Source organism: Rhipicephalus sanguineus, chromosome 11 (assembly GCF_013339695.2).
Source record: "Rhipicephalus sanguineus isolate Rsan-2018 chromosome 11, BIME_Rsan_1.4, whole genome shotgun sequence".
NCBI lineage: Eukaryota > Metazoa > Arthropoda > Arachnida > Ixodida > Ixodidae > Rhipicephalus > Rhipicephalus sanguineus.
The window spans coordinates 93,450,126-93,465,804 of NC_051186.1; the positions used below are offsets into that span (position 1 = coordinate 93,450,126).

The 15,679-nt window shown below is 47.3% G+C and overlaps 1 protein-coding gene across 1 annotated transcript in view; it reads left to right on the plus strand.

The window, feature by feature from the left end:
- Window positions 1-11,972, plus strand: part of LOC119373483 (salivary cystatin-L2-like) — a 17,275-nt gene extending 5,303 nt beyond the window's left edge. The window contains exons 2-4 of the mRNA XM_037643517.2: window positions 6,061-6,310; window positions 8,912-9,016; window positions 11,717-11,972. Coding sequence (XP_037499445.1) covers window positions 6,086-6,310; window positions 8,912-9,016; window positions 11,717-11,809 — 423 coding nt within the window. The 5' untranslated portion in view covers window positions 6,061-6,085 and the 3' untranslated portion in view covers window positions 11,810-11,972. The remainder of the gene's footprint in view (window positions 1-6,060; window positions 6,311-8,911; window positions 9,017-11,716) is intronic.
- The last annotated feature ends 3,707 nt before the right edge of the window (window positions 11,973-15,679 follow it).

A 15,679-nucleotide genomic window follows, 5' to 3' on the forward strand; every position in this document is an offset into this window, starting at 1 on the left:
ATAGGTACGAGTGCTTCGAGGTCTGTGGAAAGGTGTAATGGTTTCCAGGCGCTTACATCTGGGAACTCAGTGGTGTGCATGAGGTCAGAGGTGGAATCGGGAATGGGATATGAATCAAAGGACTGTGGGACGCCTCGCGTTGGGCGCTGACGGGAAGACGACAAATGAGGCTGTAAAGGGCGATATGGGATTGGCAAGTTTTGAGGCGAGGGAAGCTCAGAGCAAAATAAGGTTCGAGAAAGGCTATGGAATATGAAGTAGTAGATTGGCAGAGAAGGTGTTGCGTTATTTGTATAGGAAGAGCGTGGACACACAGTGGAGAAAACGAACTAGGAGGCTCACTGGTAAGTATATGGCTGGTAGTGCTAAGCGATATGGCAACAAAGAGCGTTAAGCGAAATGTCAGAGAGGCGGAGATTATTTATTAGATAGAAGCGACGGAAAAAAGACGGCTCCGAGTAACTACCGAAAGGGCAAGAACGAAATAAGGATGGAGGCATTTTATGATAATTGAAGGGAAAGCGCTTCACTGTTTGAGGTGAGGTCGGGTTGCCTTAAAGCGCGTAGTTATAAAGGGAGATTCATTAAAAAAGAAGAACAATGCACGTGCTGTGAGGAAGCTACGAAAACGACGGAGCATGTTCTGATTGGATGTGGACATATCCACCCGGGTGTGTGTTTGGGCACGAGCCGGCGTCAAGCCTTGGGCTTCAAGGAAAACACTGGAAAGCTCAACACGTCCGCGATAGAAATAACCAAGAGTCGGTTAGATTACTGGTGGCAGAAAAGTAGAGAGAAAGGACAAAAATAAATAGTGGGAAAAATAAGGTAATTTTGTCTGATGGGGCAGAGAGCTGGGCTACGAATTTGTTGTTGCTTTTTTCTATGGTAATATCGATGTCATCGAAGTACACAAGGCATTAGACTAACTTAAAAAACGAAGTGTTTTTTTTTCTTTTTGCCTTGTCTGGTGGCGGACATATCACCGCCCCGTTATAAAGGGGACGCTCATAGCATTCATCCATCCATCCACCGTCCGTCCGTGTGCTACTCTGCGGCCGTTGGGACGGCATTTGAGTGAGAACGCCTGCACTATGTGACGAACTGCCGGCACATATGTGACTATTTTTGCAAACTTAGAGAGAGGGCTAAGTATTCAGTACGCTTAAATATTTATTGTATCGTGGTTGACTAACGTGCAAAGCCGTAGACTTGCGTGGTGCAGGACGGCCTATGTGATGTCGTGTCCATAGCTGTAAGATGCAAAGAATTCCTAAATCACTTCTCGTATCTTTATTTTCGAGGTATATTTCATTTCCGCATAATGATTACACGATATGAGCGCTATGCGCTGGCAGAAACATCACCCCGAGCGCTGAGGCTGACGTCAGAGAACAGGTGTTGACGAGTGCCACACCGCTCATACGCTCTGTCCCTAGCGGCGAAGGCATCAACTAGAACGTGTGCGCTGGAGTGGGGAACACCTGTGCAGGTCAGGAGTTCTAGTAGGTCATGGTTTGGCCGCTTTCGTCCAAGGCGCCCTGTGGAGTGTCGCATCGACTTCGTTGCTACAGCTGCTCTTCGCCAAGTGGCCTGCGCAATTCAGGCATCCAAAGACGTCACATGGACGCTGCATTTTCTCTAACTTGCAGTTTAGTTAGAGCGGGTTTCCGGAGCCATGAAAAGCCGCGTGCAGCAGTAAGCGATGACAAAACTATATACTCTTGCAACGTGACCTCGCCAGCTCGTTTCATTTTCGCCACTGTGGCAAAAACGAAACCGTCTGCGTCTACCACCCGCGTCGTCAAGTGTAACGTAACGCAGTTTTTTTTTTATTGCGATAGCAATTATATGGACAGTCTCGGCTGGATTTTGCCGTCGCCGTCGCCATGCACCGTATATGTATAAGTATGTATATATATATATATATAAAAGCCCCAAAGCAAAATAATTCAGAAAAATGCTTCCGAGGCGCGGAATCGAACTAGGGACCTCTTACTCCGCAGCGAGTGGTGCTATCCACTACGCCTCGAAACGCAGATCCTCCACGTAGCTAACGGCGAGCCTTATATACACACCCTTTACCGCTGGACGGACTCAGAGACGGCAGGCGATAATAAGCGTTTCTTCATTACCAGCGAGATGGCGCTAGGAGCCCGACGGGCGCATTTAAAAGTCGTCGGCGAGCTCGCTCGCTTCTTCTTATATTTGCGCATGGGAGAACCTTGCCCTTCCGCTGTCTGCTCGCGCGGTTTTCTCGTGGTGAGGGGAAGAGGAATGGTTCAAGCTTTCACCGTGATGTCCGCGCTCATGTTACGGCGCGTACGAATGTCACTCGAGCTCAGGGACGCCGCTAAACGAACAAACAGAAGATGAGCGCGAACTATCAAGTGTCACAGCTCGACACTTGAAGCACGCTAGTTTCCTTCGCTGCTTCGGCCGCCTTTGCAACAGGAGCGCTGTTCAAAGTGAGAGTATCCATTGGCGAGCCTCACTTCGTATAGCATTAATTTCTTGCTATCGCATTCATTGCTTCGCCCTTGCGGCGAAACTGTGACTTTTTATCTTTTTGCATGAATCCAATAGAAATGCCTAAGTAGCATTTCATACCGTCTTGTATGCACTGCAGGAATTTTCTTATAATGTTGCGCTGAGAGAAAGGCACGAAGGACAAGCGACAAAGAGAACTGGACAAGCAGTGCGCATCTTTTTCTGCATTGAGTAGCTTGAGTACTAGTGATTAATTATACTGAGGGCCTAGTGCATCATTAAGCTAGTAATAAAATGTCGTGTCCTGCACTTGCCTCCGTTTCTTTATTACTAAAATCGCTGCTGTAAATAATATTGACGTACGTTCTAATCTTTGTCAAAAAACAACCTTTTAATCTCGCATAAATTGTTTACCTTTGGTGCTAGCTTAAAAAGAATAAGCCTTCATTTCGACTAGATTTCGCAAATGGGAATGTGTACCTCTAAATAAAAATTTCAGCCACTTCCATGCCGTGAAAACTGTCGGACAGCGAAGCTGTCGCCCCTTTCGTGGGGCATTACATTTTGCTCCTAAATTTCGCATAGGTTTTCGCTATTTGTTGTGGCTCCTTACCATTAGCTACACTGACCGAGCTGAAGCAGTTTCGCGTGGCAGTCCGAGAGCTGTGCTGCGCATGCGCGAGGAGCAGTGACGTCTCACGATGCACAGCTGGCGCACCGTAGCCGCCGCCGCCGCACGCACCCCGCCGATCTACGCATTCCAGAGCATTCCGCACGCATTCGATCTACGCAGACATACTGGCGCCGGCGCGCGCCCAGCTGTGCGCCTCCGTTGCGCAGTGGCCGTCTGACGCTGCGCCGGGCGTTGGGGCCATAGAGACGGCAGCGTGTTACTACAATGACCACCGAGCCGTCTTTGTCGCAATAGAGGAATGGCGTTGAGCAAAAAATAAACATACATGTGTCTCATAATGCGGATACTGTGTGTGTGTCATTGAAGCAGCAGTATAATCATAATAATCAAGCTATCCTAGACAACCAGGAGAGCTAAGAATAATCAGCTGAACCTTAGCTCACGCTACGGATATCCTGTCATAGCCGAGCTAAGCCACTACATTTTTTTTTCAGATTAAGGCATGTATACCCCACGCGACGATATGCTCATTCGCGGCCGCACTGGAACGCTACCGTAGTGTTCCAGCGTCCGTGGCTCTTTCCACCCGCCCACTCACTCAAAACGCGTAATCATGCCCGCCCTGCAACGCAAGCAGCGTTCTGAGCGCTTCTGCTGCGCATAACATACACTACCCGCTGGTAGCGTCCCACCGCGGCCGCAACTCGTAATGCCGTGCGCGAGAGCAGCCGATGCAGCACTGCTTGCGTCACACCCACGCAGTGAATATACTGTAACGCCGACACCTCTTCGGTTGACCTACTTTCCGCAAGCGCCAATCATTATCCTCCTCTCGCTGCCTCTCCTAATCCGAGCGAGTGTACAACGCTCCTCACGTTCTTCCCCTCAGAGCGAGCGTCTGTCTCGTTACCCTCATCAGAACGGTCAATTGGCCAAGTTGGTGTCCTTCCACCAAAAAAAATCACAGCATATCCACGGGGTGAATGATGATGACTCCGGAGGGAATCATCGGTAAACCGTGAAACTCTTCCGTGAAATTCGCCCAGTACATCATATAAAGACTGTGAAACACCGTGTATATATTAAACACCAAACTTTTATTGTACTGTTGGTTTGCGTGGTCCCTTCATTATCACCGCTTTGTGATCGGTGAAATGCAGGAAAAGTGTCCGCTCCCGAGCGAAAGAGAGAGCGCGCCAAGAGCGACCGCGTTCCCGCTCGCTCTGTGAGAATTAACGGCAAGGCTAGAGGGAAGACACGACGCGCGTAGCGTTCCTCTTCGCGTTCCACGACGCGAGGTCGGTAGCATGCCCAACGAAGGCCAAGAGAACGCGATAGTGCAAGTGCTCCGGCATCGCATCGCCTCATGATCCCATTTAGCCAAACATCTTGCTCAAGGTGTGCTTTGCGTTTTTTCGTAGAATTAATTTCTTTATCATGTACATTAAGACGAAAAGTTGAAAGTTCACTAGAGTATATCGCCCGCAAAGTATGTCTTTTATTGTGATTAAATCAAGGAACACTACGATGTCTTGTAAATTATGATATCTAGTGAATTGCTCATCTAGTGAGCAATTCATTAAACTAGAGCTGGCTACATACTACTACTACTACTACTACTACTACTACTACACAGGAGGGAACGACCCACACCCTAAGGAGCTTCGCCCCTAAAACGAGAATGGGCAAAGGAACGACAGACAACGGCGCTGGATTATTAGGAGCGAAGCTCCTTAGGCCTGCACCCCGCCGTCGCCGTCAAAGCTCCCTTCTCTTAAGCATCGCTTTAGGTTGCAGTGGCCGGTGATTTAAAAGGAAATGTTTAGGCCTTCAGCGGTTTGGTTCTAGCGCACCAGAAATTCAAGGTTAAAAGAAATAAGCTCTTGCACAACTGGTTATAATGGTCGTCTTCACTTTCACCACCTTTATCGTGGATTGTGAAATGACAGCCATCATTCTAGAGCACTACGGGCTCTTTCTCGAAGGCAGTCCGCTGCCTTATTTATCGCTTTATTGCAAGCCGCCGCGATCGCTGCAGGCTACCTCTTGATGAGCAAGGTGAAGCAGGTTAACCGGAGGCGAAAGCAGGAGCCTTTTTTTAGCTATTCTGGCTCGGCACAAAAATACTCGACACTTGTGCTCACTCATAAACTCACAGCAGCTTGGATATGGAGCAGCGGCGATGCTATTCGTTTTCAAAAAAAAAAAAACTAAATTTCACGAAACAGGAAGACCGTTTGATCGGGCTATAAAACGTTTACTGGTTCCCGCCCGTATTTGCGTCACCGATTACGTAAATTTCAGGCCAGGCAGAGCAAAATAAAATCATGAGAGATTGTTCTAATGTTATAGAGCCCCTGCCGAGCGGTAGCCTCCTCTGCAATGCTCGAGCGCAAGGGGCGAAAGCGTCGCGTAGGCAGTCTGTGCCGCAGAGAGCCTACAGTGCGTGGCCATGAGACACGGAGGACAGTACCATAGCAGAATTATAGGAGAAATTTTAAAACATAATTACGTCATTGCTGCGTTCAAGCAAAACTTTGCCTCACTTGTTAAATTCCCAGACTGCAGACGACGATGACCACTGTCGAAAATGGGGGGGGGGGGACTCCGCCTTTCTAACATTTACCAGTGGGGGGGGGGACTCTCCCCCCCCCTCCGGTCGATACGCCTATGAATGTTCTTTATTTTTTCCTTACAAACCACATCTTTAAATGACAGGAGAACAGCAGAGGTGTAAGGCAGAGATGCTAGCCAGACTGGAACAACCTCTTTTCCACCCCACACTCAGGATAGCATCGCCTAATGTGGGGTAGTGGTGGCGATGGCAGTGGGTTAAATGCTGCCCCAGAGGTGGCAGCATACACCCACTGTAGGACAGGGTACGTTTCGATGAAAACTGAAAGCGTTACCTGAACCGTGCGGCATATTCGTTGCAGGACGTGTTGAAAGCTTTTGGCTGCCATGAGAGCGATGACGCAGACCTGCTTGCTTCTGATGGCTGGTTTGTGGACGGGCGTGTTGCTGAGCAGTGACTACACAGATTCAACGATGGTGGGAGGCTGGACAGAGCAGAACCCGCAGGGGAGCCCCAAGTATCTGAAGCTTGCCCACTACGCAGTCTCCACGCAAACAGAGGGCAGGACCGTGTACGACACGGTCGTCAACCTCACTAATGTCGCCACCCAGGTTAGTGCGTGGTTTGTTTGTTTGTTTGTTTGTTTGTTTGTTTGTTTGTTTGTTTGTTTGTTTGTTTGTTTGTTTGTTTGTTTGTTTGTTTGTTTGTTTGTTTGTTTGTTTGTTTGTTTGCAATAATCAGGGAGTTGAGGTAATTATTCTAATATCAAATTCATCTTAAACGATAAATTTTCGACCGAAGCTACGCTGTGTAAATACGATGCGTGTCATTGTGGCAAACTGGGGACATATACTTAACACCCGCCGTTCTTGAACATGCACAAATCTGGATACGAGGGCGTTCCCACCGAAAGGAGGACACCAGAATCGGATACCGAACCCGTGCTCTAGTAACAAAGAGACAAGACCCTAATAGGTAAGCTGTCTCGATCAGATTATAAACATGCTTGCTTATTCTTAGTCCAATAGCGCAAATTACCTGTTACGGGGATCCGCCAACAATCTGGCGCTTGAGTTGAATGGGAGATAAAAACGGAGACTGTAAGGCAAAGTAAGATAGAAATTCAACAAATTTTTAAGTAAATAGTGTTCACTTCAAAAAGAGTGAACTAGAAATTGAAATAAATATTTGATTTACTACCCCCAAAACAAGTTTCTTTGTCATCTACCATTGAATTAAATGCTTAAGACGGCCTTCACCAGGTGCCATGATAATCCCTGTTATTTGTGCAACACTAGTTGTTCGTCAGGTGCCCGGCACTGTAGAGCTCCATCACCTCTTCGTGCAAGGACATGACATCACTTTTCAGTGACTTCCATGTCATTGCGGCGTATTGGGCAACGAACATGCCGACGCAGCTGCTCGATCTGCACGCGAAGACGGCGTACAAGAATCCATCCCGTTCTCAAGAACAGATGCTGCAATAAAAATTCGAGAGATTGCTAATGTGACAGAAAATCCTTGTGTGACACACCAAGTTTGCAGCACACATGACTGCATAGACTGGACCCGTCTCGTCGACTTCGGCCGCCGTCCGGACTCTTTCGACTCGAGACACAACGTTGCTTTGCCGACTGTGGCTTGGTGTCGCTTTCACCGAATTTTTTGCCTTCTTAATCGGCATGGAAGACAGTGCTGCTTGCAGCCACTGCGGCAGCGATTAAACGATAGACCACGTTCTGTGTCGCTGTCCTCGCTACAGCGCGCACAGACTGCCGCTAGCTGCTGTGTTGGCCCGGCTTGACGACAGACCCCGGTCGGAACAGTCAGTGCTGAATGGCGAACCGTACTGTCTTCACACCGGAAATCATTTAAGGCCTTACTGAACTTTTTGCGTGCCAGTGGCCTCTTGAATAGGCTTTAGCACTCCCGCTCTACAGCTTCCTCTTGTTTATATTTATTTTATCGCTCGCCTGCTCTTCTCTCAGCTTTCCTTTCCACCTTTCTTTCCCTTGCCCCCTCCCCTTAGTGTAGGGTAGAAAACCGGATGCTACAATTCTGGTTGACCTCCCTGCTTTTGTCTCATTTTATTATCTCTCTCTCTGTTATTAGTGCAGTCAGTCAGAGCAGTCATCAACATGGGTAGCATTGCATAAGCATGAACATGACTACTTCTGAGAAATACAATCATTTGTAGTACGATTGTCCCAACACGGGTCGCGGTTTAATTGTGCCTGCCCACTGATGTGGTTTAAAGCCTATAATAAATCCACCATTTTTGGGAGCACCTCATCGTCTCCATTAAACGGTTCCTGTGTGCTTCCTCAATTTGACGTGCGTTTTCTTTTTTTTTTACCCACGTTATTCTTTTAGTGCTTTTCAACCAGCTACGTTATCGAGCACTTCTTTTGTCATTCGCTGCGCCAAGCCGCTCCAAACGACAACATTGCAGTATCTCTGCTTATTTCTGTCACGTTATTTTTTTTAGCGATATCGTTGTCTGATCTACTTGCAACATGCATGAAGTGAATAAACAAAATCATATAAGCTCGGCATCGACATCTTCACGCATCGAGCCCTCATTCATCCTGAGTGTTTTCAGCAGTTTCCGAAACCGTTTGAAACCCCCCGCCACGTCTGCAAAAATATTTTACTGTAGTCCACATTATTTCAATACTTGTCTTCAGCGAGCCCTACGTCGTGCTCCCTTTAGACATTGTCACGTTGATTTCCTGAAAAAGAGGACGGATATCTTACTTTTCGCAGCGCCTCCCATTCTGGTTTTCCGGCTTAGGGCTCTCCTGCTCAGAGCATGGGCGTGGGTTCAAACCCTGGTGGCGGCTAATGTGTATTGATTGATGAGAGCGAAATGCAAGAACGTTCCAGTGTCGTTCTCTAGATGTCCGTTAAAGCACGCCGTGTTGTCGAATTTTTTTACATATTTGAATATACTGCAGGCCAACTTGGCCCAAGTAGGAGGGGCAGTACACATAAAAAAAACAATAGCTTAATACATGCAATGGTTCCATCACGAACTAGTCGATAGCAGTGCGGTATTATACAATATAAAAGGTTGAACAACAGCAAGAAAAGACAGTTATACAATAATTGGTCTGCAGCCCTCCACTACAGCGTGCCTCGTGCAGATTCGTTATGTTAAACACAATGTGAATGAAAGTAGTAGCTTTTCTTGTTACTTTAAATTTATGCAGGTTGTTGCCGGCGTAAACTACAACTTGACCTTCACTACGGCACCGACAAACTGCAGGATCGGTCAAGTTCAATATTCGGCGACGCAGTGCGTTCCTGCCGGGCCGGTAAGCCACCACGCCAGCGCGCCCCTAAAGCAAGGAACTGTGTATTCGCTCTATACTTCGTAGGCGACGCTGAAAACCTATGCAAGCAGCCTCACTCATGCACGCTTCACCGTGTATGTAGTTGTTGCTCTTTCTTCTAAGCTGTCTATGGCATGACCAGACTTCATAAGTTAGGGAAAACCCCAACTTAAGTGAGCGCAAGTTTACTTAGGAGGAGTCCAATATTATTTGCCACGGCCGCGCTGGAACGCTATAGCAGTGCTCCAGCGCCGTATTGTGCTTGCATCCCTCTGAGTTGTCTGTAACGCACTCGGTGAGCTGCGTCCACTGACCGCAGAAACGTGTCACATCAAACGTATGCTGATAATTGGGTTGCGATCTCCGACGCCATTCTTGTAACAATCACGCTTGTTTCGTCACACTATTGCGCGCATTAACGGTTTGGCTTTCACGCAGCTAGTAGCGATTGTGCGTGCCTGTGCGCTGCATGACTGATGTGCATAAATTTGAAGTCATGTTTCACACCACGCGCACAGGCTGCGCGCAAGAGAATTCGCTCTTTCTGGTGTCGCATTTATCAGCTAGTTTTCACCGCCATCTAATGATGTGCGCCGTAATTAGACGTCTAAGCCCGAGACATGTAAGAATTGGTGATATATCGTTCACGCTTAGTTCGGATTTAAGTACGACTTTGGTAGAGGATGCAAAAGCTTCGCAGCCCTATTTACACTAATAGAGATGACATACTTTATGCCACGGTGGCAACGCAAGTGTCGTACTACGCTAACGACTATTTGGGGAGCCTTTCACTGAGTTTGGTGAGCATAACAAAAAAAGAAAAAGAAGGTCACAGCGTTTGAGTAAGAGCGACAAGAGCTAATTTCGGTATTCGAATACAAGAAAGTAATCCTTTAGATAGCACGTGTAACTGATACACTCGCTATTAAAGGGTTATGATGCCCAAAACACAGTGCTTGTATATAGTAAGGCGGATAGGCGGGCTAGTTGGCTTGAATCCATTCTTGATCTAAATGCGCACACTAAACGACGACAAAACGAAGAAGGCACAAGGACCTCGCACATGTCCGTTTTCTGCATGCTGGGAAGCTTGCAAATTGAACGCACCGCAATCTGCTATTGCTAAAATTCTCGAATAGCGTTAATTATAGCGCCCTAACATAAGCAGTCACTCTCTCCGTTGTACAGCGTATGGTCCACAGGCTATCATTGAATTATTTTTGATGTTATTCATTGTGCTTGCACCACGCTTGCACTGCTCGCCGTAAGGAAACGTTCAACATAGATAACTTGGTACTCCTAGGTGCACACAGTGCCGGTGGTAGTGTTAATGATGCTGCCACACCTGATCGGCAAGTGCTCCAGTCGATCGCTTCTTTTCGGGTAACCATATTGGGCGCGAGTCCCCCTACTGGAAACGCGGGCGCTGCAGTCGCTGTGAAGTGCAGGGTTGGATCACGTGGTCTCACCTCACTCTGGTGAAGGGAAGCGGACGGTTGAATGCGTTGTTTTCAACCACGATTTCGTGACGTTTTAGGAACTTGCTCCTTATGCTCGCGCCTTGTCCGTTATCGGCGGCGTGTACACTAGTTCTCGTTGGTTCCGCCTTAAGCGCAGCTGCGCTCTCTCCGGTGATTTCAAGAATGCTCACTAGATGGCGCGCCGCCGCTCAAGGCGGCGCACACCACGCTCGGCGCATGCGCTAGATAGATAGGTGACCGCTAGAGGGCCGCGCCTCGTTTGGCGCTCGCGTTTGGCGCGCTTCCTTTCTCTTCGCCGGGAGCTTACTCAGTGAACACTCTTCGTTGCCGCTCCGCACTATGAGCACCCCAGCCAAGGCAGCAGCGCGGCGGGCTCGCAACGCAGCAGCACCTCGGGCTCACCGCCAAGACCCTGCGGTGATAGCCCGGGAGTCCGAAGTGAAGAGGGCTAATGTATATATAACAACGTTGTCACGTCTATATGTGATGGTAGGGGAATGTGTACGGAGGATTCGCGGGTTACCCGATCATCTCCGAGCAAGCTCCTCTAACGTCATTCACTTCGTGGATATGGCGGTGATTTTTCCGTTGGAACAGCGTTTTTCAACAGCGTGGCAAGGGGGAGGGGAGGGGGGGGGGCTCAACATTGCACTGCGTTCTTATCATAAGGGCCTCAAAGGGTGGGGAGTTGGGAAGAAGTGCAGGGGCGCTGCGGCGAAGCTTCACCCACTTCGCCCCCCTCCCTTCTGCCCCCTAATAGAGAACCCCGCGCATGCCTATGCGTGTCAGCATCTATCGCGCTCAACCCAGTCTCTCGAAGGAAAGTGTGAAAAAGTGACGCTTTTGCGCACCACCTGCGGTCCTTCTTAAAAGAAGGACCGCGGATGTCTACGGCGAACTCGCGTGGACACTGGATACCCTATTCTCTTCGCGTTGTTCAGAACCCTATTACGCCAAAAGTGTATGCGGGACCAGGTGTAGTTATCTATGTGGCCTATTTCTTTGCTTTCCGTGAACGATGGGAAAATGGCACCCCTGACTATGAACATCCATGCAGTAGCACATGTCGATTATGCCATGACTGTTACTGCATTCTCCTTTCATCGTAGTTAAGCCTTATCACAACACAGGACTGATGTGCTCACCCATTTATATTGTAGTTTCACATTTACTCACTGAACAGTTTTGTTTTCCACAACAGGTGAACGGGAAGTGTTCGGCGATCGTCTACGTTGTTCCCTGGATGAACACTACCCAAGTGACCAGCTACACGTGCTCCAGCGCAACAAATTGAAGCCCACAATGTCAACATCATTTCCCTAGCAACCTACACGTAGCAAGCCCAAAGTTAAGTAGCATGCTAGCCAAATTGGAACAAATTAGAGAATTGAACAAACATTTTATTTTCTTCATTTTTGCGCGACGTGCTATCTATTACTGAACGAAACAAGAATAAAGCCGGACAAACCATTTTTATTTGACGTGGTATTTGTGAGTTCTCACTGCTGGAGCCAGCAATGACGGGCCCATTAATTAATCTGGTATTTTTTACACCGCAACGATGGCGTACAAACGCTATTTCTAGATATTACTGCGTGCACCCATACGAACAGCATACGCGCAAAATATTTCAGTGCCTACCCACTGTGGTAAGCTTAGCCGGCAAAGAGTGGATCTGCAATGGTCGAGGGCGCGCTTTCCCTTCCCGGCCATAGCGGCCACATTCCGATGGAGGCGAAATCCAAGAGCACCCGCGTGCGTAGATTTAGGTGCACGTCAAAGAATCTTAGGTGCTCAGGCAACAACAATGCTCCGACGGGAGAAGTATTCACCGGTGAAATAGTGCTCGCGTCCACTGGCGTGAAAATCTTCAACTCCGAAAAAGAAAGTAGCTGGCGTGCGTTTTTTTTAATTTATTTGAAGTACTGCATATGTATGCTCCTACCAAGTTTGCATTGTGATAATTCGAAGGTGACCTTAATCCTTGACCCAAGTGTCTGGCAGTGGCACTCCTATACTCGTACGTTCGTGTGCCCTGGTGGCTTTTATAGCAAAAAAAAAAGCGCCGCGCGTTGCATAGAACGCAGTGGTCCAGAAATACGCGTACACAACTCTAAAAGTCAGTTTTTCTATGATTTGAATATTATCACACACCTAATTCTGTCCATATTCTTTATTAAACTTGTATTACATTGTTCCTGCACTATTTCGCCTTCATAATCTGTTTAGCGGTGCAACGGCTCACGAATGAAAAGCGCGTGGGTAAGCCCAGCTGTGCGGCCGTCGCCCAGGTGGTGTAAATATGGCGTTCTTCTCTTCCGTTCTCTTCTCCCTTAACGTAACACCCATCATTTTCCTTTCCATTGTTCTCTGCGCCGTCCTCAATTTAAGTTGAACCCTCTCTGTAAGCCTCCACGTTTATTTCTACTCTGCAGGTAAGTGCGTAAGACGCAGCTGTTTCACACCTTTCCCTTGAGGGATGGTGGATAGTCACAATTTCACGCGGCCGTAGAAGCACTGATACCAAAAACTGACTCTAACAGTCATGAAAATGTCCGTCATTTTTTGGTCCATGTGAACATCAGCGTACTAATTAAGTTAAATTATCTACCTCGGCGCTGAGGTCCAACACGACCAGAACACTGGATAAATTCTTTGATATCAGGAGTTGCATACCGGCCTCCCTGTTCTAACAGAACATTTCTCGGTTACCTGTAAACCATTCTTGAGCAGTTCGGAATACTGTTGTACGCGGTGACATTAATTTCTCTTGTCTTCCAAGTACTAAGGATGTTTATAAAACCTGATTGCTTCTTACGGTTTTCCTAATGGCATTAGAAGCCCTTCTAGCGCTAATGACTATTATGTCACACTTATTGACCACATGTTATGCCATTTCAACTCTGACGATACGATTTCCGTTGTAATACATGCAGGTACGGACGTAACCGATAATATTTCTAATTTATTATTTGTTTTGTTGACATCCTTATCTAGTGTGCTGAAATCGGTACATAACTCGGTTATCCGTTTTGACGGCAACATGCTGCTCAGCAACTTCACTGCAGTATGAGATCTGTCTCACCACAATCGTCGAGGAAAGATGAGTGAAGCACCGCAAGTGCCCTTGTGCATGTTTCGATAGAAGATAACATGCTCAACACTTCCGACTTCTCGCAGTCAATGATGGTAATTCGGAGCATTTGATGTCCAAAATTACGTTACAATTCTAATTTAATTTTTCACTTTGGGTTCAACGTCCCAAAACCACGATATGATTATGAGGAACGCCGTAGTGGAGAGCTCCGAAAATTTCGACCACCTGGGGTCTTTAACATGCACCTAAATCTAAGTACACGGGCCTCAAGCATTTTAGCGTCCATCGAAAATGTGGCCGGCAGGGACCGGATTCGATCCCACGACCTTCGGGTCAGCCGTCGAGCACCTTAGCCACTAGACCACCGTGGTGGATAAGATTACGTGTTATGACATAATATGAGAGGGTGACGGGCTATTGGTCTAAGAACACGAGAAATTACTGCGCTCTTAACTAAATGTTAAATTAGTTTCTAAATTAGAAACACATTTTTCTTCTAATAAACAAAAGTTGAACACTGAGTCCGTATTTAACACACTTTATTAACCCTTTCAGCCCTGGATTTTTTATTTTGGCCGGAGACATTTTTTGTGCTTGTTTTCCTAATAGTTAGGACCTCAGAAGACCAAAAACGAAAAGATGAGCCAGTGACGCAAGTATTTATGGATTAATTAGCTGGAATCAAATTAGGTCATCAAGGCTCAGTGGTTGTCAAATTAGGAAAATGGCTTCTTTATTGGTGCTCTCACTAGTGTGAACTAAGCTTCAGGTGATACTCCTTGAAATAGCTTCTGTAGACGTCCCGAAAACGGCGCTTAGCAGCCTCACCTGACCCGCCTTCACCCATGACCTCGGTCAAGCCTTCTTTGTGGCCCCAGCTCCACAAATATGTCGCAACTTTGATGTTAATCTAGTTAGTCTGAAACGAAAAAGAATGGCAAAGCGAATTCGTGAATGTATTAAGGCGGGTATATCAATTGAAGCAGTGGCCCTCTTTACGAAATATGTACACGGAATGTGCAGTAGGAGCACAACGATTCCATTGTAATGTCGATAAGGAATGAGTTTATGCTGATGGCCTATTGCAAACCAGCCCTTGTGCACGAAATAGTCCTTCCATGATCCCGATTCCACTTTTACAGCGAAGTTGTATACGGCTACGCGAAACGAAAATGGGCCTGTCCTATGTTCGCGAAAACTCCTAGCGCGTTTGTACCACAAAAATTGGGCAAACCCATCACTCGCCACCGTTCCACTAAAACCGAAGAAAAGAACACACAGGTAGAAAACACCATTTAAGATTCCTGAACAGACGTAAGTAATAATTGAGGAAGACTAACGACCCAGTGATAAACACCATTGCTGCACGTTTCATCCCTTTCTTGACACCCTTGACGTAACTATTTTTTTTTACGGGAGATGGCGCATAAGTATATGCCCGTGCTATAATTTTGGCAATTTGATCGCTTTAAAAGCCGGTTGAATGATTAGTTTTGCTTGCATGACAACCTAGAATTCTTAGCCGTGCATCTTGATCTGAGTACTCAGCTATGTACGTTTCGACGCCATCGATAATAATATCTGGGGTTTAACGTCCCAAAACCAGGATATGATTATGAGAGACGCCGTAATGGAGGGCTCCGAAAAGTTCGACCACCTGGAGTTCTTTAACGTGCACCTAAATCTAAATACACGGGCCTCAAAGTTTCGACGCCATCGAGATGCGGCCGCCATGGCAGGGAATCGAACCCGCACCTTTAAGATTAGAGCCGCAACACCTTAGTCGCTACGCAGCCGAGGCGGCTATAAGAAATTTAGCAAGGCTAATGAAAATAAAAATGGACGAAAAAGACGACTGGCCACATTGGGGAGATCACTCCAACTCCTCCGGTTTGATTACGTTCGACTGCGGCTGGGGCCATACTGAATACCCGGGTTATTTTGTGTAGGAATGTCCAAAAAATTTTGAAGTGTAAGGCGCGACCACGACAACGGACAAAAGGGAGAGTAGACACACACGTAGCGCCACTTCCAGCCGTGTGTGTGTACTCTCCCTTTTTGTACATC